General features: G+C 41.2%; 2 protein-coding genes across 4 annotated transcripts in view; both read left to right on the forward strand.

Moving 5' to 3' along the window:
* SMARCAL1 (SWI/SNF related, matrix associated, actin dependent regulator of chromatin, subfamily a like 1) overlaps nucleotides 1-17,986 on the forward strand; it is a 39,843-nt gene extending 21,857 nt beyond the window's left edge. For 2 of the 3 annotated variants that reach the window (XM_062579159.1, XM_062579160.1), the window contains exons 10-17: nucleotides 3,242-3,382; nucleotides 9,385-9,603; nucleotides 10,421-10,491; nucleotides 12,726-12,828; nucleotides 14,023-14,205; nucleotides 15,030-15,130; nucleotides 16,664-16,760; nucleotides 17,676-17,986. In XM_062579159.1, the coding sequence (XP_062435143.1) occupies nucleotides 3,242-3,382; nucleotides 9,385-9,603; nucleotides 10,421-10,491; nucleotides 12,726-12,828; nucleotides 14,023-14,205; nucleotides 15,030-15,130; nucleotides 16,664-16,760; nucleotides 17,676-17,882 (1,122 nt within the window). In that variant the 3' untranslated portion in view covers nucleotides 17,883-17,986. Of the gene's footprint in view, nucleotides 1-3,241; nucleotides 3,383-9,384; nucleotides 9,604-10,420; nucleotides 10,492-12,725; nucleotides 12,829-14,022; nucleotides 14,206-15,029; nucleotides 15,131-16,663; nucleotides 16,761-17,675 lie in introns of those variants that run through there. The other variant, XR_009958813.1, reaches the window with a different exon arrangement.
* Nucleotides 17,987-22,245: 4,259 nt separating this feature from the next.
* Nucleotides 22,246-26,465, forward strand: RPL37A (ribosomal protein L37a). Its single transcript, XM_062578892.1, has 5 exons — nucleotides 22,246-22,281; nucleotides 23,335-23,418; nucleotides 23,588-23,737; nucleotides 24,947-25,029; nucleotides 26,318-26,465. The coding sequence occupies exons 1-5, from the start codon at nucleotides 22,246-22,248 to the stop codon at nucleotides 26,379-26,381; spliced, it is 417 nt and encodes a 138-aa protein (XP_062434876.1). The 3' UTR covers nucleotides 26,382-26,465.
* Nucleotides 26,466-27,514: the final 1,049 nt, after the last annotated feature.

Here is a 27,514-nt window from a genome sequence, read left to right on the forward strand (position 1 = left end):
CATTGCTCCATAAATGAGGGTTACAAAACAGGTATCCACTAATCAAATCATCATCTGAGTTCCCTTAGGTAATCTAAGAAAGTAGCTGTAAGAACAGTCACAGGGATACACGAGGGAGAGGAATGCTGGTGGGGAAGATGGCAGGGCATGCCTAAATGCTGATGGGGAGCTGCTGTTAGTTCTGTGTGGAGATACGTAACTGTTGATGACAGATCAACTCTTGCTAGAAAGTCCGTGCTGGATGCTGAGATCTTATTTTTGCAGCTGCTGTTCCATATTGTTATAAACCTTGGAAGAAAGAGGGTAAACTGTCACTTCTGACACCACAGAAGGTTCAGGAGGAAACAAGAATAAGCAGTGATCAGCAGAGATTTCCCTGCAGAAGCAAATCCTTGTTGGCATCTATTCAAAATGAGTTGCCACTAGCAAAAGAAATGTGATTCAAACCCATGTCTTTCATCCAGGATTCAAATAAGTCTTGAACACTTGAAACCTCGTCTCCATAGGAGTGTTTTACTCTCTTGGACCCCTTCTTTCATGGGTTTTAAGACTGAAAAGGACAACTGGAATAACTAGACAGACCACCTATGCCCAATAGGATTTTTCTGGAATTAATTTGGAATTAATTTTTTTTCAAATTATTCATAGCTTTTGTGAACATAGTGTCTGCTTTTTTTTTTTTAATTTGTTTGATTTTTGTTTTAACTTCACATCTTGATTTTTAAAATGGTTAATTTATAGAAGATGTATCACAATCCTGGTGAAGTTCATGCAGTGGTTAATTACCCTAGCTGTTCAAAAAATTAATTTGCACATAGAGAAGCAGCAACTGGACGAGTATAGAATCCAAACAATATGTAAATAATTCCCTTTTTCGGTGCCTGTTTAGGGATAGGGGAAGAAACAAGAACTTCAACTAATTGTTTTTACTACTGAGGAATCACTATTCGAACCTCATCTCACTTTCCAAGTGGAGGAGCTTTGGAAATGGTATAAGACGTTTTAGTACAGTTGTTTCTTTTTATATTGCATTTAGTATGTCCTGGTCAGTTGTGAGTGAATGCTGCTTGCTTTAGCTTGATCCAGGGTTATCTGAAGTGAGCTGACTTGTTCACTAACTACTAAGCAGGTGTCTGCATCATTGTTGAACTGAATTATTTCGGAATTCAGTCTTCCTCTAACTGCATGACTCTAACATAGCCCTGTTTTAATGTTACTACTCCTAGAAACTCCAGCTGAAGTGGAGCTTTTCCCATTGGAGGCACAGAGACTGAATTCCCTCTGACTTTTAGGAACTGAGGCAGGGAGTGGTGCGGATCATGGTGCTGTGAATAGAGCCATTGATGTCCAGGCAGTTAACTCCTTCCTGATGGGAGTGTGGCTCTCAGGAGTCTTCACTCCACCCTTAGGACAGCAGTTCATAGGACTGGGGATGCTGGCAGGAGCTGAGGCAATACACAGCCCCTCAGTGCCTGTCTCCATGCCAGTGTCCCTGTCTTCTGCTGTCTCTCCCAAGAGCTGCTTGTGAAATTGCAACTATGCTTTTCCCTCCTGCTCCATCTTAAACTTGGTCTCTTTCTCTGTGAGCAGATAGTCAAGTAATCTCCACATTTACTTTTTGCTAGCAGTGGCCTTCCGCTAGTCTGGGAGGAAGAAATTTAATTCAGAATTTTTCTGCTAATATGGGCTTGTCTTGCCTTTCAAAAGATTTCCCGGGGTGGTGTCAGTTAACTTCTCAAAGATTCTGCAAAGCGTTGGATATTTTTCAGGCTCTGCTCAGTTGTGCTTCTCTGTTAGCTTCATTTTAAAAACTGACTCTTTCTGCTTTATCATTTTGTTCTCTCGTGAGATCTGATAATTCTTGAGCCTCTCCGATCTGTCCCGTTTTTGATTGGGATAGGGACTCCTGTCTTGTCTGAACTAACACTTGCCTTCTTGCATGTGAAAAGTTTTGACCTCTTCTCTTACTTGGTTTAATAAAAATACTGCTTTTTTTTTTTTTTTTTTTTTTTTAAAAAAATGAGATCTGTCTGATCCTGATGGTGACCATATTTCCTGATCTGCTTGGACAGAGGGGGAAGGGAAGTCCCACTTTGATGACAGCCTATATATAAGTATCTGATAAAGAATCCTGAAATTAATTTCCTGTAGCTGATCTGTGAACTTTTTTCCACAAGATTTGGTTGGCGAGTGAATGAATTGACTGAATAGATTTGGGTGACTGGTAGATCTCAGTGAAATGATAAGAGAATTTCATTTTCTTTTTCATTTAAATGTGAATGAGCTGTTGGTAGAGATGTCACTCAAATCTCTTTGTTATTTTAATGATCTTGCATTAAACCGTGCAGGAAATTACAAGGCATGTGTAATTTAACCATTATATGTGAATTTACAGCAGTAGGAATTCATAGCTCTTTTCTAATAATAGAATTATATAATACTGGAGGGAAGAGGGCAAAAATACCTCCTGGACTTTTTTTTGTGTACTATGATGTAATCTTTTCCCACTTACTCTTTGGGATCACCTACTTTAGATAATTTTTTTTTTGGCCTTCCCTCCTATCTCCCATATAAAGCATTGTAAACAGATCTTATACGGTTCTTTTTTATTAACTCACGTTCTAGTGTCCAACAAGCAGTACGTAGGTTCCCCATGGCTGCCAGGTAGACATCTTCTAGCTCTGTTTCAGGCAGCATTGTCTTTTGTTTCCTTGCTGGTAGAATTTGAAAAGAAAAAAGAACTAAAAGCAAGAAAAACAATCCCGCTTATCTAGATCTCTTCTGCTTTGGTGAGCAAGACAGTTTGTTTGTGGCTTGCTTTGGCAGACTTACTATGAAAGAACTTATTCTGGAGGTGGGGATGTGCCTGAGAGGGGTGTGTGTCATATTTCAGTGACATTTGAGACCAAATGAGTCTTGGCTGTAGCCAAGTGTAAGATATTAACGTGTCTAGTGGGTAAATGTGAATTCTCAAAGTAGTGTCAAAAGTAGAAGTCTTCTTCACTTCCAGCATGTGGAATGATGAATAAGAAGCAATATAGTTTGTTCCTTTTTCTAAAAGTTTAAAGCACTGTCCTTGAGTGAAGCGTTTTTACACCATGTTTTTTGGAAGGTGACATATTCTTCCCTTCGACTGCTTGAACAATGGTTCTGGGGTTTTCTCTTGGAGCAGGGGGGTTCTTAGCAGGTGCTGCTTATGTTAGAAGCTGTATGATGAGGATGTTCCATTTTGCTTTCCTAGGCTGCTAGGAGAGTGATCTTGCTTTCGGGAACCCCTGCCATGTCACGGCCCGCGGAGCTCTACACGCAGATTGTGGCTGTCCAGCCAGCCTTCTTCCCACAGTTCCATTCCTTCGGCCTCCGCTACTGTGATGCCAAGAAGGTACTTCAGTGGGATGGTGGGGAGGTGTCAATCAGGGACACTGCAGCTCTGTAAACAACTTGGTTTCCCTGAAGCAGAGGTTATTCCTCCCTCTCCTTCTACTGTCTGATGTTGCATGTTCGTTTTTTGAGAAAGGTCTCCTTTTCACTCTACAACAACATCTTGAAAGCTCTCAACTCGAGAAGCTCTTAGTGTTGCAAATAAAAAGTGGACCTGAGACATAGAGGCACTAAAGCTTCTTTACAAAATCTGCCCTGGAAGGACATTGAAGTAAAAAGCTACATGACAAATTAGAAGGGAATCTGATCTGAGAAGAGCTTACCTCTACGGTGCTTTGAATGGGCAAAGTCACTGTGGGCCCTTTGAGCAGCTACAGGATTGGGGGCTAATTGTTAAACAATTGCTAAACCAGACTAGAAACTGTTGCTTTAATCAATGTAAGGCCTTTGTTGCTTAGGAATTTGGATTTTATGCCTCCAGGTAGATAAAAAATGAAGATTCTAGGCCATCTTTGTATTCTACCCTCTCCTAGTTCAGGCCATGAATGTGGACCGCAATAAAATTTTAAAATATATTAACTTCTCTCTGCCAGCTACTTAACTGTAGTTTTAGCAGAGCTGCTAAGTTGAGGCATTGCAAGATTTCAGCTTTGCAGGAAGCCAGAAATAGCAGCCATGATGGCAAGTCTCTCCTTTGCTCTAAACACATGGGTAGTTAATCTGTGGTTGGATTTGCCTTCTCTAGGAGTGCTGTGTGCATTGGAACACACGCTGCTAGGAGCAGAGCTCTTGCTGCTGCCTGTTGTACATTGAGTCTCTGAGATCTTTTTTGTTGATTATATAGACACAAAGAAGGGAACCAAAGTCACAACTGAGCTCTAATTTGGAACAAGAGCCCTCTAATCTGGCCTGCCCTCTAACTCCTCCAAGACAAGCGTATAGTGATTGGCCTGTAGCGTAGAGTGGCTTGGCAATGCGACCATGGGCCTGCAGTGCACAACCTTGGCTTGTTCTGCTTTGTTCTCAAGTAAGCCACTTCATTTTTTGTACCTCATTTTCTATAAGATCAGGCAGTAACTCAATGGAATAATACTGGAAATGCCAAATGACCACATAAATACACAAAAATATTTTCAGAAAAACTGATTATCATCAATATATTCTATAAAAATAATTGTGTTTATTTGTAGGGCTTTTGTGTGTTTTCTCAAATTTTCTCTTTGGAAGCTAATGCATGGCAAGCTTCCATTAAGAAGACTTTATAGCAATCCCATCTGAAGTTGTTAGGTTCCCTTTTTCTTACATCTAAGTGCCCACTTTTCCTTTCATAGCTAGCTTACTGTTCTGTGTACATCTAGATGTGCAAGATACATAAGCAATTCATTGGCTTTAGTACAGATATACCATATCCATACCATGACCATAAAGTAAGGTCATTTAGCATGCAGAATCACAATACAGAGCTTCAGTTCCGGAAAGTGATAGCATTCATGCTAGCAATGCACTACTTTCCCGACAGAGAACAGAAACGTCTTACATCTCCATCCGTAGTAGAGATCATATGGAGGAAAAGCGGAGAGGGACGGCTGCATGTTCTACTGAGTTTCATTATCTTTATTGAAAGACTCCTGACTGAGCAGTGTCCAGAATGCCTCCTAGAGGGAAATGAAGAGATGCAGTTTAACCTCTTTCATTTTCTTCAGTAAAAAGAAAGGTTGAATTGCAGTGTGTGAGTCTGAATAGGTTTGGAGTCCCATAAACTCCTTGAGGGTAAAGTTCTGCATGCCTGGCTGTTGCTTCAATTACAAGGCATACAGACTTCAGGTAGGATGTTGAATTGGTAAAAAAAAATAAATAAAAAAAAAAAAATTGTTCTGCACAGTTCAAGTTGTAAGCAGTGTATTTTGTATAAATGAGTTTTCAGCCTACAGTGAAACTCAGTGTGGAGGTCACAGTCTGTATCAGCTTCCCTTCAAAGGCTCTGCTGGGCTGCTAGTACATTTTTTGTTTCTCAGTTTGACCCAGCTCTACTAGGCAGTTCAACATTACTGGTCTTCTCAGTGCTTGCTTGTGACATTTTACTACAGTTAGTGTCAGGAAATGGTAGAGTGAACTTAGAATTTTGTTATTTGGAGAAGAGGAACAGCTGGAAATGGAGATGTAGGGCTAGGATTGGTGGGGGGGGAGAAGAGACATCTGAATATTGGGTTGTCATAGATCCACTCAACTAAGAGTGAATAAAATGATATTTTGATTGTAGTATCTCCTTCATTCCTTTGTGGCTCTAACCTGAAATGGTGTCAGAGTTGAACTCTGAAGAACTGTTGTGGTACTTTTGCTTCCATTATTTAGATAGGTTCTTCCTTCTATCCTGAAAATGGCTGGAGGGAATGGTTTTGCACAGAATAAGAGAGGTTTTGTAAAGCTTTTTAAAATCTATCAAGATGAAAGGTGCTATGGAAAATGTTTTGGTGTTGATAAATTGATGGCATTGTAAGATTAAATAAAAATTGACAAACCTGAACCATTAATTTAAAACTAAATCCTGTTAATTTTCCCATTTGAAAAGAATGGATTTCATGGTAGAAAACTGCAAATATCTGGCAGATGTGATTGGAAAAAACATTAAAGTTTATCAGTTTGCTGTTCAACCTCTCAGCATCTCTGTTAAAAACGCAGCAACTGAAATGTCACCTGGTTATTTACCAGATAATTCAAGTCTGTTTCTCAAAATACATACTATGAATTTATTTTTCAAACTGGTAGATGTTAGCAAATATTAAATTTCTATATGAGCACATGCTCTGAATTTGTAAGAGTTTGGGAGCTTCTTCTAACACTAATAAGTTTAGTGACTCATGTAAGATGCTGTAACACTTTGGTAAGAAAATCACAGTTGGATGCATTTGTTCTAGAATGTTGCAGACCAAAGTCAGATGTGTATTTTGGCAAATAAATGTCCCTCTTCTTTCTCTTTCTCCCTCTCTCTCTCTTTTTTGGTAGGATATACTAATATATTGTAATAGGTTTCAAGAACAACCATTTTTTTTTATCACTGGTTAGGCACAACTCAGAACAAGCATGTTCCCTGTTTGCAAATTCTTCAGTAATGCAGTTGCCGTAAAAGAAATACGGTAATTAGAATATACTGTTGGGATTGTGCCTCTATATACTTTTTAATATGATAGTAGGTAGTATATGTGTTCTGTCTATGCCCTGTTCTTTCAGTTATGATGATGTTACCTTTCTGAAATGAATTGTGCTATGTGGACACAATCACGTGCATTGCTTGTCTATTAAGCAACTGAAAAGTGAAAAAAAACTGAGCTGCATGAGTAAAATGAGGTGCGCTGGGGAGAGTGGTGCAGACCCCATAGCAGGTCTTGCTCAGCTGCCTAGTGGCCCTGCTGCTTAGTTCCCATCCAGTGATCACTGCATGCTGCCTGCACTGAGGAGTGTGGGCAAAGGCTTGTTAGGCTGAGTGTAGCACCAGGTCCCAGCTGTTTCTCTACATCTGTTGACTCTACAGAGCTTCAAGAAATGCAGAAAGAAGGCATAGATTGTGGCTCAGCACTGTCAGCTTGCATGTGGCATACCTAGAGCTAATAAGTCCAGCTAGATTTAAGACAGCTTTTTGTGGCTCAGAGGGGGACGTATCTGTGTCACACTCCTGGTTTCAGAGAAGCAGTAGACTAATACCCATACTGGCTTTTCAAGAGCCTGGCTTAGATCCAAGTGGGTTTATTTCCTCTAGCTGTATAGCACTCTACTGTTTCCAGAGCCAAATTCATAACTCTACAGGACTCAAACTGGCTTTGTATCAATTGTTTGAATTGTTTCTAGCTTGAATGAACCAGCTACAGATATCTGGAAGGTACTGTAATTGTGTAGGAATAAATTAAGTCAAATGACTTGCAGTGATGGCTGTAGATGCCAGAATCTGAAGCTGTTCATGGTTCAGACCAGTACAATATGGAAATAGCCTTGCAGATTTTCCTGTTATATCTCAGCCAGAAGGAAGGTTCACTTTTGAATATCAGAGGGATCTTAATTGTCTGTGACCCATTTGATTCCTATTCTTTGTGTGTCTCATAGCATGTTCTCTTCCCTGTTCCATCAAAGCACCATTTATTAATAAAGTCAGCAATGTTACTAACCCCTAATTGATATTAATTATGTTGTCTCCTCTGTTCTACAGCAGGATGGAGGGTACAGTGAATGTTTCAGAGTGTTTTCCTATTTTACTTCAAACTCCATGTTGTAGAAGGTTTCTCTTGGGGAAAACAAAAAAAATATGAAGGATTTTTAAGGTTAAAATTATGTTGGCAATTAATGTAATGTAATAGGAGTAGAATAGCAGATGAGAGTAGTTGGTGCTGAGGCTCCTTGCATTTCTGTTTACGCAGTTCAGGAGCGTGTATGTGTATTTATGCATGTATAAGGGTTACTTTGATTGTTGTTCCAAGATCAGAGCTTGTATTTTGGGATTTTTTTTGGTGATGCTGCAAATAAGGCTTAGAACTAGAACTATGAGGAAGATACCTTTTTTGTTGTTGTTGTTCCTTGGTTTTTCAGTTTTACTGTAGTTTTGTTTTATATGTTTATTCATGAAACTTCAGTAAGAAGCTACCCCTTTATCTTTTAAATCAAGACAAGTTGTTGAGAGATGTTTTGGTAGGTAGGGGCATGTACTAATTTTGGTGCCACTGGTTGTCAGCTTAGTTATTCTCTTTCTGGTAACCTCACAGTCTATAATTTCTTCTCCAGGAAAGAAGTGATGAACTAAAATTAATGCAACAGATATATCCTGTCTATGCAAAAAATAATGGAGCATAGGACAGGTATGGAAGTGAGTGCTTTAAGATAGAGAAAATAAAGGGGTTGTTTGGAGGAGCTTTGACGTGATGATGCTTTGAATGGTATATTTTGAGCCAAAAATTGTTTGTTTTTCAAGAGTTGGAAACCTCTGAGACAAACATGATAGCAGTAGAAATGGAATATGTCAAGAAGCAGATTAAGAGACAGACCACAGTGAAAAGCAGTCAATTTCGATCCAACATTTACTGGGCATGTCAGACAAATATAGGGTCTTTGTGAAGGCATTTGGGTTCAGGATCACAGAATCACAGAATGTTTGAGGTTGGAAAGGGCTTTTGGAAATCATCTAGTTCAACCCTCCTGCTCAAGCAGGGTCACCTAGAGCATGTTAGACAGGATTGCGTCCAGGCAGGTTCTGAATATCTCCAGAGAAGGAGACTTTACAACCTCTCTGGACAAGCTGTTCCAGTGCTCCGGCACTCAAATTGTTTGTCCTCATGCCACGAGAGAAGACTTTTGTCTCTGCCTACTTAAAATCTGTTTTTAAAAAAATGCACCAAGTTCTGTAGGCCTGCCCACAGATAGTGGAGAGCAGAAACATCTTCCTGTGAGGTGAGGATGGATACCAACACAGTGCTCTGTAGGGATCCCTACCTTTCTCCCCTTCTCTCCAGTTTCTCTTCCTGTACCTTCCTGAATACCTGTAGATAGGGGAAAGAGAAATTGCAAGTTACCTTCCCATTTTGGAGGGATTAATTTATATCCTTCTATCTCATTGCTATTTTTGTCTATAAAAATTCCAGGGAAGCAACTAGACAAAAGTCATATCCATCCCATAGTCTATGAGTACTTTTTGTAAATTGAATACAATATTGAAATCCATGCTGGGCCTTTTAGCATCTCCAGTCCTTTTCCTTTTAAATCTATGTTCAGACAGGGCAACTGGTTTTTGTTTTGAAGGCAGTATTAATCATATGTCCTTTTAGAATGAAAAAAATATATATATATACATATATATATGTATATATTTTTTTTTAAGAGAAAGTTTTTTATACTTTCTAGTGATCCGCAGGTTCTTGCCTTGTTCAGTTTTCCTGGAAGTTTATTCAACTGTCAGATTGCCTCCAGATGAGAAGACTCGGTCTTTTTAAGTTTGATGCTGATAACTGCTTTGATCTTTGCCAGATGCCATGGGGTTGGGACTACTCTGGATCATCCAACTTAACTGAACTGAAAGTTTTGCTCGAAGAGTCCATCATGATCCGACGTCTCAAATCAGATGTGCTTTCCCAGCTTCCAGCAAAGCAACGGAAAATGATTGTAGTGGCTCCTGAAGGCATTAACACAAAAACCAAAGCTATTTTGGCAGCTGCAGCAAAGAAGATGGCCAAAGGATATGAAAGTGTAAGTCAAATTATTTTCATAAGGAGCCATTGGTTTTTCAGGTGCCTTCGTTTTTTCAGGTTGGGAGAACTTGCTTTTTTTTAGATTTAATTAAAAACATCAGTGGAAAACAGTATCCCCTGTTCCAAGGAAGGTCAGAGCTTTACCCCACATGAATGCACAACTAAAAGCTGTTGAGAGCGCAATTTTAAATGAATATGCAGCACAATCAAAACAGATCGGCTTTATTCTCCCCTTTTGATTTAAGTGCTGTGCTTTTTCCCTTTCAGTCAAGTACTATTTGCTCTCTTCTTTCCTCTCTTATTAATCCTTTGTAATTATCTTTTATGCTGCTTTTGCCTCTGTACTTACTCTTCTGTCTTGCCTTGTATCTCATTCAGCTTACAAAGCCTGTTGAAGCTGCATTGTGGAACACAGTTGTAACTAAAAATGGGATGAATGTCTTTTTACATTTACTTCTCTTCTATGGATGGCAAACGCATGTCCGAAACTCCTAATGCAGATCTATAAGGACTTGTTAGTGTTTCATACCATTTTAGTTGGAAAATGCTTTCCCAAGTAAACTATATTTGTAATATGCTTGTCATCCAACTTGTAGGAGTTGGGTTGGGGGTAGGGAGGGAAGTGGTCACAGAAGCATGAGTATGTGAGTATCTGCTATGCCCAGTGGTAATAGAAGACTTCCCACGCTATGTGATTTTCAGGCTGATTTTTCCTAGCACAGTGTTTGTTAGCAATGTTAGACATCCCAGATCTTTAAGCAAGAACAAGAAACAGCAATTCTGAGACTCACATAAATTTATCTTCCTCTCTGCAGAAACAACAGGAAAAGGAAGCTCTTCTCCTCTTCTACAGCAGAACAGCAGAAGCTAAAGTCCACTCAGTCATGTAAGCTACATGTCTGTGCTTCATTCTTACCAAGTAAAATGTATTTTTCCCCTGAGAACAGGAAAATGGTGCCTTAGAGATAACAGTGCAGGGATGTGAAGCATAGTCTCAAGCCAGTTCAAAAAAAATTTTTGAATTACAGTGTGCTAAATGTTTATTTCTCTGAGTTCCTAAGCTGAATGAATCTTCTGATTTCATTCCAGATATGGATCTAAACAGTGTCATTTGAGCAGTCTGAAATTACTCTGTGTTTGGGTCTTGGATCAGGTTTCCTGGTGTTCAGACCCTATTTCAGTTTAAGGATGGATGGAATAATGAAACTGAAAGTATCAACAGAATTTGAGGAAAACGAAGACTGCAATCCTGCTGCAGCAGAAACTCTGATCCAAGAAGCTAATGAGTCAGATTGAGCTTTAGTTTTAATGTGCTCTTAAGATATCACAGCACCTCCTGAAGTGCTTAGCTCCTCCATGGAGCTTATATGGGACCTTAGTAAGAAAAGTTTTCTTCCATAGGTGTGCTATGAACTCTCTCCTCCCTGGTAATAACTTTCTTCTGTGACTTTTAATGCCCTTTCATCCTTACTCTTTCTGCTGGGACTGTAAAGGAGTCATGTTAGGTCATTTTGGATGATTTTTTAATAAGAAGGATGCTGATAGCATGCCAACAGTTTACTTCTCGTGGCCCTCTGAATATTAGGACCTGCCAATGTGCACTGTGTGATTTCACAGTCTCAGACTTTGCTGCGGAATCTGTCTGTTTTGGCACAAAACTGCACTTCAGAGTCCCAGGTCTCATTTCTTTAGAGTTTTTTCCTTTTATGTTAGTGAACAGTTCGAAGAGTTTCTGCCTTTTATATTCAGTTGCAATTGTGAACTGAATATAAAACTGAAGTGGTGTTTGCTTGACTCTGGACACTGAGAGGCAGGAGATAGTCTACTCATTTCTGGGGTTTTAGTAGCATTTAAAATACTATAATCTGATCATGTACAATGCCATCTTACTATTACTTTCTTCTGATCGTCAGCACTTCCCATGTCTTGCTCTTGACAGTTTTTTACAGGGCTGCTGTGCACAGTCACTGAAACGACTGGCCATTTGTTAAATGAGGATGTTATATGAAGATGAGGTATTGAATAATTGTGATGTCTTGGCATCTGGTTGCTACACTGAATGCTCATTTGGGGATTTGTTTTGGTTTAAATGCAGCAGTCCTCCTCTTTTCCCAGATTTCTTTGTTAAATGATACTATCATAACTGGGATCTGAACACGACAGAACCCAGGGAGTTGGCTGCAAAGCACTGATCTATCTTAATATAGTGCTGGAAATCCCACTTACTGTTTTCTGCCAGTTGCTGCTGACCTAAGCTGTGTTGTATTTAGCAAAGAACATGGTAATGCTGATTTTGGCAATAGCTTTGCTGTTCTAAAGAGAAGATGACATTTGTATCATCTGCTCTGATGGCTGTCACTATACTTAGTTACAAATTTTAGGCTTTTAGGTGTTTTTCAGGCTCCAGTTCATAGCTGACCTGATTACTTCACGAGTTACTACATATCAGCTGAACTGCAGAACCCATATATAAGTATGCTATTACACTATTAGTCCACAGCAAATACCAAATGTTTTAATTAACCTTGTTTCATTTGATTTAAAAGGAATCTTACTACCTCTTGTTTGTCATTGGCTGATATGCATATGCATAACTTCTAAAAATAGCTGATGTATATAGCTTGTTAAACTGTGGTAAATTGTCAATTTGAAGAAAAACGGCTTTTGGGATATCCTGATGCCATGTGTTTAGAGGCCTTTTCTAGAATGAACACCATCCTAAGTAATTATAGGAAGAATAGTTGCCTGCAGATTGCTATGCAGGAGTTAAAAAATATAGAAGAGTGAAAAGAATGGTCAAGAAAGTATAGATGACTTCCAGTGGATTGGTCTGCGAAGTCATTTTTCAATGGTTTTTGGTCATACACAAGTACAAGTACAGGCAGCTGTCTATCTGTGTTCCAGAAAATGAGTGGGTTTTCCTACAGATTTTTTTAATTTTTAGAGGAATCATATGCTGCTTGCATATTAATGCAACCTTTTATGCTAACCTGTTTCCTGGTTTCTGTATGTGGATGAACAGTAACTTTTAAATTTGCTGTGAGCAAAGCCTGTATTCTCTTAGCTCATAATGCAGAGTTTTGTTTGTTGTTTTTTTTTCCCCTCCCCTCTTTAATGTAGAGAATACATCCTGGAGTTACTGGAGAGTGGGAAAGATAAATTCCTGGTGTTTGCTCATCACAAGATAGTGTTGGATGCAGTAGTTGCAGAGCTGGAGAAGAAAGTAAGTGCTTGACTGAGACTTACGTTAACTTCATCACTATTCCAACTTCAGAACTGTTTAAGAGCTCCTCAGGGTTATGGCTGATCAGTTAGGTTATGAAAGTTAGTGGCACAGACAATTTCTGCTTGTTGCGTTTCTGAATGTTCTCTTCACATTCTCTTCTGAATGTTCTACCAAGGTAGCTCAGAGTGAAAATGCCTCATGGGAGGCCATTTGTATTAGCTGAAGGGCTTTTGTTGTATTTAATGTTCTTTGCTGATCTGTCATCTGGCTTGGAGCTTTTGACTGTCTGGAAAAGTGTTACCATGTGTGGCCATCTGTGGTTTTCTCAAGGCTTTCCTCAGAGGGGGAAAGTAATAGCAACAGAAGCCTGACAATGGCTGCCTTTCTCTGACACTGTGGTGCTTTTACATTTTTGAATTGGACTGCTGTGGGGAGACTGCACAGATCTGAGAGATGATCTATTGGGGATTATAGGTCTCTATGGAGTTTCCCTGCTTATCTCATCCGATTTGTTTGCCCTTTGAAATCTCTATGTAGGAATTGGTGTGCTCATCTGAGACTTGGTAGTGGTTATAGCAGACAAATGACTTGAAAAATGGTTTGGCTAATGATTCATGAGAGAGTTCTTTGGATGCCCCTAAAGATCTCTGGGTTGTGTTGGGACACTGTGAAGGATGGTTCAAATCAGTACTCCAAATTGTAAACCACAGTGGCAGTGGTGATTCTGCTGCCTTTATAGCAGCATCCTCCAGTAGATAAGAGGTTGGACAGTGGAGAGTGGTCCTGCATCATCCAAGTTTTTCACACCTCTCCTGAGGGTGCGACTAAGATGTCTAGGTTCCCATGTCCTCATGCTGCAAGGTTCAGCTTATGTCAAACCAGTTCCCTTTTCACTGTATTTGAGTTGCCAGCTTGTTGCTGTCTTTTTCTATTACTTGGGTCTGGTAGGGGAGCAGTAGGGTGCAAAAGTTAATCATACATTGTGAACAGAGGGGAGATACTGAGCTATAGTGCCTATACTTTAAAAATAGGGAAAAGTCTTAAAACCCTTCAATTTGTTGCCTTTTATTATTTAACTTTCCTAGCCCTGGCATGAGGAAGAGAAGGAAAATTCTTCTAAAACATGGAACAGGGAGACAGTGAAGAGAATATGAGGCAGCTAAGTGACTTCTTTCTTTGTCTTTTTCTCAGCATGTTGAATACATTCGCATTGATGGCTCCACCCCTTCAGCTGAGCGACAATCTCTGTGCCAGAAGTTCCAGTTCTCAGAGAAGCAGATTGTGGCTGTCCTGTCCCTTACTGCAGCAAACATGGGTCTGACGTTGTCTGCTGCGGACCTGGTGGTGTTTGCAGAGCTCTTCTGGAATCCAGGGGTACGGCATGTGGAGGGAGGATGGGCTGGATGCTGTCTGCTGAGCAGAAATGTTGGAGCTTGGGGAGCAGATACAATGGGCAGGGGTCTTCCTCTGGTGTTTTCTTTCTTTCCATGATGCTTGTCTCTGCACACCCAACTGCCTCGGCTTGAACCAGCAAGACTGGTTAAACAGCTCACTGGCTGGAGAGGATGACCTGAAAGGGAAATAAATTCCTGTTTCTCAACTTGGCAGAGCTGTCATCAGCTCCTCCTGCCTAGCCAAGACCTGAAAGGGCCTGTCATCAGTACTGACCCTTTGCTTTTTTCTGTAAGCAGAAGGAGCATGGAATTTCCCAGGGTAGTTAGCAATTTGCCTTAATAGCAGCAGCATACATCTGTCTTTGCATCTGGCAGCAAATACCTAGGGACAAGAGCTCTGTGAGCGAATGTAGGTTGTGGACAGTCAGCGGAGGTAGTGCCCTCTGTTCAAGAGAGTTCAAGTTATCTCTTCATAATCTTATGTTACTCTGCAGTTTCCTGGGAGTGAGTCCTACATGAGGAGCTTCATTTCCTGAATTACTGAAGCCTTGCTGACTATAGGGAGGATGAGGGTTTAAACCAGCTTGTGAGAAATGCTCAGTACTTTTTTAGGGGCACTACTGCACTGGGTAACTTCTTGGCTTAGTCTGTATTGGGGTTCCAGGTGTTAGCAGTATCCAGACAAGAAATAGTCACAAGCACAAGAAAGGAGAGCTCTGAGAGCTCCCTGTTATATGGTTCTTATGTTATTTCTGTAATGTTGAAGTTCTCGCTTCATTTTCTTTGTCATATTTTTACCTAAAGATCTTGATTCAAGCAGAAGATCGGGCACATCGAATTGGACAGACCAGCTCTGTTAATGTTCACTACCTGGTGGCTAAAGGCACAGCAGATGACTTCTTATGGTAGGAAGTGGAGAGAGCCCCTTTTAGTTCTCCCTCTACCTGTTTTCACTGTTTGTCGCATAATGTGACTTCTGTTGCTTAATATTAGCATTGTTTTTCAACTCTGTGAGGGGAGGAACAGTAATTACCAGCTTAACAGCAGGCTTAGGTGACAATGGCCAGACCACCATGGACATAACTAAGTGGGTGACAAGCAGGACAAAGGCCTGTTGAGAGATTTTGGGGAGTTGATGTATTTAAAACCTTCATACTCTCTGAGTAAAGAGAAGGAATGTGTCTTAGACACATCCCAGAACTTTCATACGTTGGGATACTGTGAATAATTTCCAGCAAAGTTAAAAGGGACTGGGGATCATTTGATGTATCATGGATCAAGTCTGAGCAGCAGTCTGACTACAGAGTGCTTGGGCAGGGAGCTGTGGAGGAGGGCTGCATTACTGCTTTCCTCTTGTTCCTTGGTGAGCCCTTCAGATGAATTCAAGAAGTGCTGCTGACTTGTCTCTGGGGAAATATGGTCTGAGCTTCATGGGCTATGATGAGGGCTGTCAGAGTGCAGCAGTTGTTGGGGCTAGGGAATCTGATATCCTGAGGAAGTAGGAGATCTGGGGAATCCTTAGCGCTGCAAGGGAACTGACCTGCAAATGATGAAAAGAAATTATCTGCCAGCTGGTTCATTTAAAGTCCAAAATTACATCTTTATTGCCTCATTTAAAAGAACAAACAGTCGGAGTGAACTTGTGCAGTTCCCAGAATATCATGATGGCAAATAATTATAACTCTACAATGCAGAGATCTGGAAACTGATGCACTGCCCACATTTCACAAAAAGTTAATGACAGTAATTCTGCCTTTATTTGTGAAATGCTGTCCATGCAGTTGTTAATGCTTAACTGGAAGGAAAATAGCTTTTCAAAGGACAGTGGCATCCTTTTAAAAGGAGAGAGAGAACAAGAAGACAAGGCTGTTTGGTGAATGTGTTAATTCTGTGGGTATGCTGTGACCTTTGCTTCTTTTGGAGCATCCAGAGATGCGGTTGGGACCTCTCTAGGCCTCTTGGGCCAGTGTTATCTCTTTACTGGCTAGAAGCTAGCTTCTTCCCAAAGTATATTGGGAAATACCCTAGAAAGGCTGATGTGGCTGTTGATATGGATTACCTTTGTGTGTCTTGGAGACTGAACACGGCCTATGAAGACTGCCTTTAACTGCATCCTCTTGTTTTGACTTCATGTCATTAGTGTTGCCACGGTCAACTGCTGAATGTGTATCCCATGCAAATAATTGTTGTCTGAAATCACATTCTCTTATTCTTACTTATTGGATTGATCCTATATATCCTAGGGCAGTACAGTCGTCATAAATAAGATCAGGACAAGTTAAGAAGCTAACTAGTTCTTGCAGAAAAGTTATCTTTTATACCCCTGTCGTATCTTTCTTCATCTGCTCATAGTAAATGACTGTGTTGTTCTGTCTGGATAATAGTATCTTGCATGATATTTTCATTCTTTTAGTAATACCTGTATTTATTACTCCTAGGCCAATGATTCAAGAGAAAATAAAAGTGCTGGGTGAAGCTGGTCTTTCTGAAGCCAATTTCTCTGAAACAGCTGAACCCACTGATTACTACCCTAAGGTAATTGAAAAAACTCCTGAAAGAACAGTGGTACCTGGGAGAGGCTGAATGGGCTTTGCCTTGTGTACATCTAGACTGTCAGGGGATTTACAGGCTGACCTGACGTCTGTTCTGCCTTAAATGTCACAGACCAGATTCTCTAATGCCTTCCTTGATCCATACCTTCACTTGGACTCTCCAAACTGTTCCCAACTCTGCTGTGGGGAAGAAGTCTTAAAATAGAGCCTCTGCAGCTGCTGTCTTCCCCATAAGAGTCTGTGGAATTTACTTTGCACAGACAAGAATTATGGGATGAGAAGATGGTGTGGGGATAGGCAATTCAGAGCAATATGATGCCCCTCTCTGGATCTGTAGATCTCATGCTGTTAACATAACTGTAGGCTGTATTATCCTTGCTGTCAAAGCCACTTTCTGCAAAGATCTGGCAGGGTACAACCAGACACAACCTCTGGCAGTGAGGCCTTCCTGTAGGGATCTCTGGCTGCCTGCAGCTCTCCCAAGGATGTTTTTTGAGGGAATGAGGATCTCTGTACCATGAGGGGTAAGCCCTGCTGTCAGTAATCACATGCGTAGGGTCATCTCAGATGCAGGGATTGTTGCAGAAGTTTATATAGAGAAAGTGCCTTCTGCAGGATCTTTCATTCTCTTTGAAGATACTGTGGTATTTTGCATATCTACCTTTTGCTGGCAGGAAGGTAAAAGCATGTGACTTTGTATGGGATTCAGATTCAGCAAGGACTGAATTCCTCCTGCATCCCTGCAGCCAAGTGTAGCCATATCCCCTCTGGGCTTGAATTCTCTGTTGGCTAGTGAAGCTGAAAAGGGGCTAGGAAAGTAGGAATGCTGTGTTATTTTCACTTTCTATGTTTTTATTTGACAATGCTTATGTATATTTTGTCTATTCTAATTTCTCAGTCGGATCCAAAGCAGAAGACCATCTATGATCTTTTCCAGAGGACCTTCTCTGAGAACAGAGATGACACTGATGAAGCTTTGCTTTTGGAGACAGCTGATGCTTGCTTTGACTTTGATCCTGAAAGTGCCTTACAGGATATGGAAGGAGAGAGATGCTCAGTGAGTCCCCCTAAAAAACGGCGTATTGAAGAGTTTTTTAAAGTTTAGCGATGGCAAGAAAAGGAAGGTGGTCAAGAGATTTTTATTTAAAAACAGTATGGGGAATCAGTGTATTATTTTTGAGTGTACAGAAATAAAATGACTTTGAGTGAGTTCTCCTGCATCTCTAGTGTGTTTCATCTCAGAGGATTAGGAGAGAAGGTAGTCTGACAGATAAATGTGTGGCTTGCAGCCTGCAGGTTTTGCAGTCTTGGTTTTGCTGGTGAGTGGTTGTGGGCAAGTAGCATGCTGCTTTGTTTCAGCACCTCAGCTTTCATAGCTGTTTTGTTCAAAAAGCAAATGGATAATGGTCATTCACATGACAGAGCTGTTGCGAAGACTAGTGTCTCAGCAGCTGCAGAGTACTTCGAGGAATCCAAGTCCTCTGCGAAGGGTCCCCTCAGAGAATTTTAGTTTTCATTTATAGGAGTCAGTTCCCTGGAAAAAATTTGGCCCTTATTTGGGATGCTCACAAACTGACTGTCTGCTATTTGTTGTGTCAGTGAGCAGAAGAATTTGGATCCCAACAAATCTTAATGTTTTGTGAAGGTGAGGAGGAGGTAGAGCCCTAGACTTTTGTGTGTGCAGAGCAGTCAGTACCTTGAAGCCAAGTTGCTGAACTAACAGCAAATGTGTATTGCCAGTTTGGCATGCATGTGCTTCTGGGCACGCTGACCTCTGGCCTCGTCTGCTAAATCTTACCCCAAAGACCTGCTCTAGGGTGCATGCTTCTTGCTTCTGGGGAGGATGAAGGCTGGGCTGACTGCCAGTGATTCAACTTGGCTGCCCAGCAAAGGGATATATGTTTTCTTTCTTTAAGATTCAAGACTGTCTTCCACAGATGAGTGAGGAGAGGGAGGCATATGCAGACTCTTTTTCTCTTTTTTTAAAAAGCAGAAAAATTCTGAACTAAGCTGCTTACATTAAAATGTCGTTTTAACTCATAGCTCCCAAACCTTGGGTGCTTTTTCTATTTTATAATTTCATCTTCTCCTCGGACCTTAAGCTTGAGACATACATACTAAGTGTTTATCTTAAATATATACAGTGACTACAGGGTTGGACTCTCTAGGGATGTTTCCATTTGGGCTTTCTAAAATGCACCAGCCTTCAAGAAGGAAGCTCCTGTATTTGCTTATAGGTGAACATGACATTTAGGCTGGTACCCTAGGACCTGTTGTTCAGTCTCTTTACAGATCTGTGCCGGCTCTGCTAAGAATGCTAGAAGCAACACTGTTGCTTAATGCAGTGATTAGAATGCCTATATTTGATTTGCAGTAGTTTTCATTGTTCACAGCATTGTCAGTGCTGTGAACTGTGAAACCTGAACTCTTGGCCTCTGTGCCACCTTAGCAAACCTGCTCTTTTTTTCCTTTCAAAATCCCTGTCCCTTGTGAGTAGCTGATTCCATCTTACCACAGTGATGCCTTTGCAAAACTTCTCAAGGCCACTACTGATGTAAAGACAAATGGCTGTGTGTCATGACTAGTCTTTTGAGGCGTCTCTGTGCAGTCATTTTTCATTTCTTGTATACTGTTGCCAGTGCAGTACAACATGATCCCAAATTCATTTTTTCCTTCTGGTCTTAGTGCTGGAATATACTTGGTAATGGGCTAGTGTCATGCAAACGGAAATAGGGAGTAGGGGAGAAGATGTAATTTCGTGGAGATCCCAGTTATCTATATTTTATGGCCATAATCTCTGGAGGGGGTAGGGAGAGAGGGGGAGGCAAAGCTCAAGGCTTGCATCTAGCTGGAAGTCAGGAGCTAACATGCTGGGTAGGTAGGTTGCTTGATTGTGGGCAGATACTGGCAGAAAGCCTGCTCTTTCACTGTAGAGGAGCAAAAGCTTTGTGCTACAAGATCAATTTGATAATAACTGGGATATTTTTTTCCTGCATTAAAGGGTTTGATTATCCCATTTACGGCAAGTGCAGTCATGGAAATGCCCTGCAGACTGTGCATGCAGTAGTACTGGCTAGAGACTACTGCAGTTCATGACTGTACAAAAGGTATTTTGATGTGTGTGCAAGCGAAGAGAGAGTAGGAGCAAAGAACCTATGACTGGCCAATTGAGGGAAATGCTTTATTTCTAGATTTGAGAGTTAAAGCTAAACATCATTTCTCTTGCTCCAACAACTGACCAGGAGATAAATGTTAACACATTTATCTTAAGTGTTTCTAAATGGCTTTTTTGGGGGCATGAAGAATTAATCTGTTTCTAGGAGATGGGATCTTTCCTCTTTTAGGGAAGGTTGTTCTGAGCTAGGGGTGAGAAATGTTGCCATCTGCCTACTGGAAAAAAAATGAGAAGACCTTATTTGTATACCCATATTGTCATCTCCTATAGGAAAAATTCTTTTCCTCCTTGTAAAGTTACATCAAAATAGTATTTTCTTTATGAATTCTGCTGAAAGTACCCTTGGAGAATTCTGCTTCTCATAATTTCATTTTGTCTTATCCATATATTGATAAATCCTAGCGCCATTAGAAAAATATTAAGTGTACCTCTTTTGATAATGACCCATAAAATCTCAGCTGGATTGCTGCATAGTTACAAAAGCTCTTCAAGTACACTTGATTTCCTTTATCCATGCTAGATTAAAAAGGGAGAAAGACTATCTTACAGAAAAGTGCTTTCAGTCATTACAGCAAGGAATTGGAAAGATTCTACATGCTTTCTTTAGCCCAATTACACTATAAGTCCCTCATCGGTATGAGGAGGAGGTGGTTGGGATGCAGCCAGCAGGCTCACCTAGGATCTTCAAGGCTTGCTGATAAGCAGTTGTACATGGCAGTCTGCAGGTTGCCGGTAAGGCTCATGTGTAGACTCAGGAACATGCAGTGCTCTTGGGGCCTCCTGCAGCTGCCCATCAAAGACAGTATAACCATAACTTCTCAGCATTGGCATTGTCTAAAGCCCAGTGAAGTCGATCAAAGGACCTGTGGAAAATTCCATGACACCTGTGGTTTCCTCTGGGTCTCCATTCTTCACCTCTTAAAAAGGATGCCTTTTGGAGTTCTTTCATCTTACTTTGTTATTCTGTATGCTCTGGGAGCTCTTTGAGACAAGGCTGTTTCCTACATTACCTAGTGCATTAGGGTATCTTGATGCTGTCACAACACAAATGAAAAAGATTATAAATATGTTGATCAGTCTGTTATATGAGAAACACTATTGGGGTAACCACAGCATTGTGTAGCCTGAGTGTGTTTGAATTTGGAGGAACTCAGAACTGCAGCCATTTCACTACTGTATTGGAAAAGAACTTGGGTCTCAGAGCATCTTACCAGAATACTTGCTTGTACACATGTGTCTGTGTTCTCACCCGCTTAATAGAAAGACACATTTTAGGAAGGATGCGCAACCAGAAAAAACGGGTAACAACCTCAGCAATGAAATGGAGCAGTTTGAGCTACTGCTGCAGTATGTATGGCCAGCCAGTCTAGGACATGCAGAAGGGTGGCAAAATGACAAGACAAGGATTTTTGGAGCTGTGCTGGCCTATCTGCGTTTATCCCATCTTCACAATTGCTTGGAAACATGCTTTTACTATGGTAGTGCTAGGAGATGGCTGTTGTCTGAAAGAGCTGGATTTGGTTGAGGGCAGAGCTGTCTGTAATATTGGAAGACGAAGGATATGACAAGGCACTGTATTGGCACAGAAAACTAATTTTGTAGATACAGACTGGAGAGTAGCAGTAGATTCTTTGTCCTGGATGTGTTGACTAACAGACTACCAAATAGCCAAAGGATTTTTTTTTTTCTTTTTAATATGTTGGTATTTGAAGATGTATCCTGTGAGTCATCATTATGACGAGCATCTGAAAAGGGCAGATATGCTCCTAGGTTGTATTGAAAGAGAGATTTCCACTCAACAGAGGGAGATATAAATACCATTGCCTAAAGCCCTGCAGAGCCCTCATCTGAAACACAGCCGCAGCCCACCAGCTCCCAGAAAGACTCACTCAAACTGGAGAAGGGCTTACAGGAATAATTGGAGCAGCAGGGTGCCCATTGCATGAAAGGAATTAAATGCAGTATTCCAACCCTGAAAACAAGAGCCAAGAAGGGATATGATGTCTCTCCATGGGCACTTCAAAAGTACAAACACCAGAGAGAGAAGCTAACGTAGTGCCAGGACTCCGAGTATACAACCAGTCATAAATATGCCATAAATAAGCAGAGGCTGGGAATTAGGAAGGGGGAGTGGACCCAGCAAAGGTGCGTTGTTCTGCAGGCTCCTCGTCGGAACTGCTGGGGTGAAGGACCTGGCTCGCCTAGATGATGAATGAGCCGGGGGAGGGTCTCCACCGTGGCTGTGACAGTGGGTCATTGCCCCCCCCCCCCAACTCAGAAGGGGGACCACAGCATGCGTGATCCCATCACCATCCTCCAGCACAATGAGGTGAGTGTTGCTACTGTGCAAGAAATACGGAGTGGTTTCAGCAGGTGGGTTCGGCAGTCCTCTGCTCCCTCTTTATGCTAGTTTTGAGCATTAAAAATCTCTCAACCTAATGAGATTATGTCTTAATGGAGGTTAATGGTTGTCAATCCTGTTAGGAGCATCGCAACTCAGAGCTGTCACTCAGAGGCATCACTCAGAGGCGTTTCACTTGTGTAAGTCTGCTCCTCTCGGTCTGACTGACCGAGAAATCCCTCCTGGATTGCACCACCCAGACTGTGCTTTGTTTCAGCATCTGACCCTGCACTTTCGTATTTATGGAAAAGGCACATACCATTTCTTGGGTGTCTGTGGGGTACTGTCTGCACCCCGGGAATCAATCCACTTTAGAGCCTGGGGCACAACAAAGTTTTCTGGCTGTTTGGCTTGATATTCAGTGACCAAAAAGGAAATTAGATTCTGTTGCACCCTACCATGTGTCTATGTAGTTTAAAATCTTTGTTTGAGGGGCTAGTGTGCCTTAAGATTGACAATTTATCCTCAGTGGTTTCTGTTTCCTTCTAAAGCTGCGGACTAGTTTGCTGTTCCTTTTTTATTCTAACATCTGCCTGCCACTGATTTTTTTTTAAAAAAGAAGAGAAAAAAAAATATAAAGAGTGACTAACTTCTCTAAATTCCTTGGATAAAAAGTCAGAAATCTGTATAGTGAGGCTAAGTTCCCAGCCCAATAAAACCGGGGCTGATACGGATGAGTTTTACAGCTGGAGTGGTTGCAGTATCCTGCACGGCTGCATGGTGTTTTCTGAGCGATGCTCCTTCCAACTCGAGCAGCAGACAAATTCCAGTTTGTGAGTCTGGAGGATGCCGATATCCCCGTTATCGGGGGATAAACTTGCAGAACTGGGAAGGGGAAGCTGCTGCTCGGTGGGGAAGTTTTTCCCCACTCGCGCCACCAGCAACGCTGCAAGGGAGGGGAGAGCCCTGCTGACCATAGAGTTGCGCCTCACCCCACATTACAGAGAGACTCATTTTGAGTCCCGTCCTCTCTATGCTCAGCCGCCTTCCCCACCCTTCCGGCGGCAGCGGCTCATACTGCGCACGCGCAGCGCAGCCTTCCTTCTCCGCCCCGCCGGCAAGATGGTGAGTGGCGTCGGGGGCGCCGCGGCCCATCCGCCGCCATCCGCGCCGCGGGGCCGAGCGGGGCTGGCGGCGCTGCGCGCGTCTGTGCGCCCGCGGGGAGGCCTCGCCCTGCGCTCGGGGTGCGCGGCGGAGGATCGAGCGGGGCGCTGCGGGGCGGCGGCGAGGCTGATGCCGGTTTGTCTCGCTGCAGGCCAAGCGCACCAAGAAGGTTGGGATCGTGGGTAAATACGGGACCCGCTACGGTGCGTCCCTCAGGAAAATGGTGAAGAAGATCGAAATCAGCCAGCATGCCAAGTACACCTGCTCCTTCTGTGGCAAGGTGAGAGACCGCCTGCCCCAAACCCTGCTGCGGCGGTTGGCGTGAGAAATGCAGTTATTGCTTCAGTAATTTTTCTGCTGGAAAAGCAATAACGCCGCTCGCTTTGAGACAGTGACTGGTTCTCTGAAATCTAGGCTGCTGTCAAAGCCTCTTCTGGCTTTTAAAGTAAAGAGACTTTAACAGACGTTTCAGGATTCATGGTCTGTGGTAGTTAAATGAAAACAAGCTTAGATTATTTTTCATTATGCAAAGGAGTGAGAAGTGTAGACTATACATTTTAGATACCTAATAAAAATACCTGACAAAACTAAAATAACGCACTTGTTATACGTGGCTTGATTTTTTTTTTCCATTAGCTTTACAGCTTATTTGGGGGAAGCAGAGAGCTTACTTCTTCCCCATTAATTTTTTGACTGCAGGTTGTTATATAAATATAAAAGTATTTGTGCATTGTATAGCTCTGGGTAGGGAGGAATGACTGGATAAAATTATCTTATTTACTCTTGCACATGACCAAATCTCAGTTTATAGTTTGGGTCTTGACAGTTTGAGAGGTCCATCAGCTTGTTCTTTATCCAAGTAATTTCTATTAATATTGCTAATACAGGTGTTCTTAAGTGTCTGGAAATTGGAAAAACTTTGTCTGTTTTTTGTGTTGAAGATCTTTCAAGTGAAATGTATTGGTTTGATAACCCTGTTTTCAACTATAGCGTAAATCTGTTACAGGCAAACCCATTGTCATCCTTGCAATATAATGGTCTTCCATAGGTGAAAAGAATTTGGGACCTATCTCACTCTTCTGATGTTCTTTGTAGGGATTCCAGTCTAGAGCAATTTGAGAATGTCCAGGTAAAACTAGTAATATGGGTGCCAAATTGGTGGTAGTAAGCTAGAAATAGCACCAGGTGAGAATAGCAGTTAATTCCACTATTTTTTTCCCTCAGAGAGCTGAATTGATGATAGTGTATTTCTAAATACACTTAGTGTTTTGTATCTGAATGAAAAAACGTTTCAGAAGGACTTCTTTTTTTCTGTTTTAAGTGATCTAAATAAAAGCATTTATCTTTGTGTGTTCTAAATAGGCTTATAGTCAGGGCTGTGGTGTGATGCTGAAATCCTCATCTGAAGTTTGTTTTTTGAAGTAATTCTAGAACATACATTGTTGTTTTTCTAGGTGATAGTGCATAGTTGTGTTTTGTTTTATTACAGACTAAAATGAAGAGGAAGGCTGTGGGTATCTGGCACTGCGGATCTTGCATGAAGACAGTTGCTGGTGGTGCCTGGACTTACAAGTAAGGAAATGTGGTATCTTCTTTGTTTTCATGTAGCTGATATGTTATGCAATACTTTATTTACTTTTCTTTTTTTAAAGTTATAGCTATTAAGGAGAGCTGTCTGTCTGACTTAGTGACATGTGCAGATTTATTTTCTCTTGCATTGTTAAAATTTGATTGGAATTTTATGTACTTCAAATTTTTGCCAATATCTTTTGTCCAGCTTCTGTGAATATTACGTTTCATCTACGATATTACTACTTCTGTTTTTGGTGGGTCCCTCCAAAGTTTCATCACCATTCTGGACTTTTCCAGAGCAGTTATTTTACTTACAAAACAAAACAAAAAAAGAAAAAAAACTTAAGTTGTGGATCTTCCCCAAAGCTTCAACAAAACAAATCCAGGCATCTGCAAAGGGTGAAACAAATGTTAATATGTAAGCGGTTTCTCTTCTGCCTCAATAATAGTAGCATTTCTTACTGGAGATGTGACAACTCTTACTTGTATGAGGTATTATACTTGAGCTAGTTTTTTGATGACGTTGGAAGAGCAGAAAGAATGATTTAGCCTGTCCAGCCATCTCAGGGCATAATGAGTTGTACGGATGCCATCAGATACCTATTTGACCTATTCATAAAGAGCTGCAAGTGCTTATAAGAAATTAAGCCTCTTACCTGGGGATTATTTTTCCTTCTGATTCTTTTGACTATAGATAAGTTTTTTTGTTTTTTTTTTTTCTTTCTGTTAAAACCATTAAATCATTAACTTCGTGATGTCACCCTTGCTTATATCCTTTCTTTACTCTCCACCCCCTTAATTCTGGTAGGAAACACAATTAGCCCACACATAGTGTCCTTGTAAGAAAGAAGTGAAATGCATAGAGTAGAATTGGTTCTATTTCGTGTGGAATTTGGACATCAAGCTTTGCAGGTAATTGTGGTTGTATGTTCCCCTTTAGATTTGCTGCAGTGTTGTGTCCTTTTGTACTTCAGTATCACATGATTTGTGATTTCTTGTCTGTGTCCACAGTTTGAAATGTGTTGCTGTGGCTAAGGATCAGAGCGCACGTCCCTGTGCACGTGGTCCATGCATATGCCATAATTCGAGTTCAAATGCAGCTTGTAAAATTACATGTGCTTAGACACAGGCCTACACTTTGTCATGGAAATCAAAGTGGAATTATGCTCTGTCGATAATGAAATCAAGCAATATTTGAAATTGTTCTGTCTAAAAAAAAAAATAAAAAAATGCTGGGGTGGGATGTTCTTCTATTGCAGCGTGCAAATAATTCTGCTTCTTTTTCCAGTACCACCTCTGCAGTGACAGTCAAATCTGCAATCAGAAGACTGAAGGAATTAAAAGACCAGTAGAAGCTGCATCCTGTTCTTGTGAAATGTATTTTTTCAACACTCTCAAGATCTGTGCTTTTACCAATAAAACATGGATTGAAACTATGTTCATCTTTCTGTAAAAAGTCCTGTCTTTCTGGCTGCTCTGTGTTTGTAGGTATAATTTTAGAGGCATTGATAGTTTTACCTGATGATTGAATAGCTCTTGTTGTGGATTAAGCTGTTTTAAAAACAAACAAACAAAAACTTTTCAGTTAATTGTATGCTCTGGTTCTGTTGCCCAAATCTGTGAGGTGAATTGGAGGAAAACTTAAAACAGCTGTGAAGGAGCCTGGGGAGCTTTGATATATGCTCATCTCTGTGCCTTGAGGCCTGGTGGAGCAAATGAGTAGAGGAATGGACAGCTGTGAGAGGAGGGAATATGTTTGCCTCTTTCTGTTTTATCCTTGGGGGTTAGGGCGTGTGCTGCAAGATGGAGAGAGGCAAAACGCTGTGGCTGGCTTTGCGAGACTGAAATCGTACAAGAGCAACTCTCTTTCTCCATTAATCCATTGCTGTCACTACTTCCTTGCTCTGTCTGGCTTGCTCTTACACGAGGCTGCTGTGTCTGCCTGTTCAGGTTCCTGAATCCATATTAAACTGAAACAGTAAAAGCTTCTTGCTGATCCAATTACTGGGACATTCAGTCTTGAGTTAATAATTGTCTGCAAATCACCTCTTCAGACTCAAGATAACGAAACATTTTTTTACAGTCTGCTTGTCAGGTGAGTTTGGATTCAGTGTGAGGTTATGGGTTTGTTTTTGTCTGTTATTTTTGGTGACTACAGCACCTTTTCTGTCCTTAGCAGTACAGGTCTTGATAATAACCTTTGGCCTCTGGAGGAAGAACAGCAAGCGGGTAACATAGTGGCTGCTAACTCTTGCTCCAGCATTGTCTTTAAATGGGCTTGGGTTAGTGCTGAGCTACAATGATGCTGTTAATGAGCCTGATATCTTTGAAAAATATATTCAGAACAGATTTTGGAACAGAAAACTACCTTCAAAGCTGGAAAAAGCCTGCCTGGGGCTCAGAGGTTTAACTTCAGTGTTCCTGAACTTGTTTTCTAAACCTTTTTTTTTCCAGTGCTGTAAATTTTTTTTTTTTTTTTTTTTTT

This window comes from Rhea pennata, chromosome 6 (assembly GCF_028389875.1).
Source record: "Rhea pennata isolate bPtePen1 chromosome 6, bPtePen1.pri, whole genome shotgun sequence".
NCBI lineage: Eukaryota > Metazoa > Chordata > Aves > Rheiformes > Rheidae > Rhea > Rhea pennata.

What these genes read in the sequence shown, in the direction of transcription:
- RPL37A (XM_062578892.1), top strand. Translation starts at nt 22,246, where the DNA reads ATGCGTGATCCCATCACCATCCTCCAGCACAATGAG. An exon ending in CCATCCTCCAGCACAATGAG is followed by an intron (nt 22,282 to 23,334) that starts GTGAGTGTTGCT and finishes CTCTATGCTCAG; the next exon opens with CCGCCTTCCCCACCCTTCCG. An exon ending in TCCGCCCCGCCGGCAAGATG is followed by an intron (nt 23,419 to 23,587) that starts GTGAGTGGCGTC and finishes CGGCGAGGCTGA; the next exon opens with TGCCGGTTTGTCTCGCTGCA.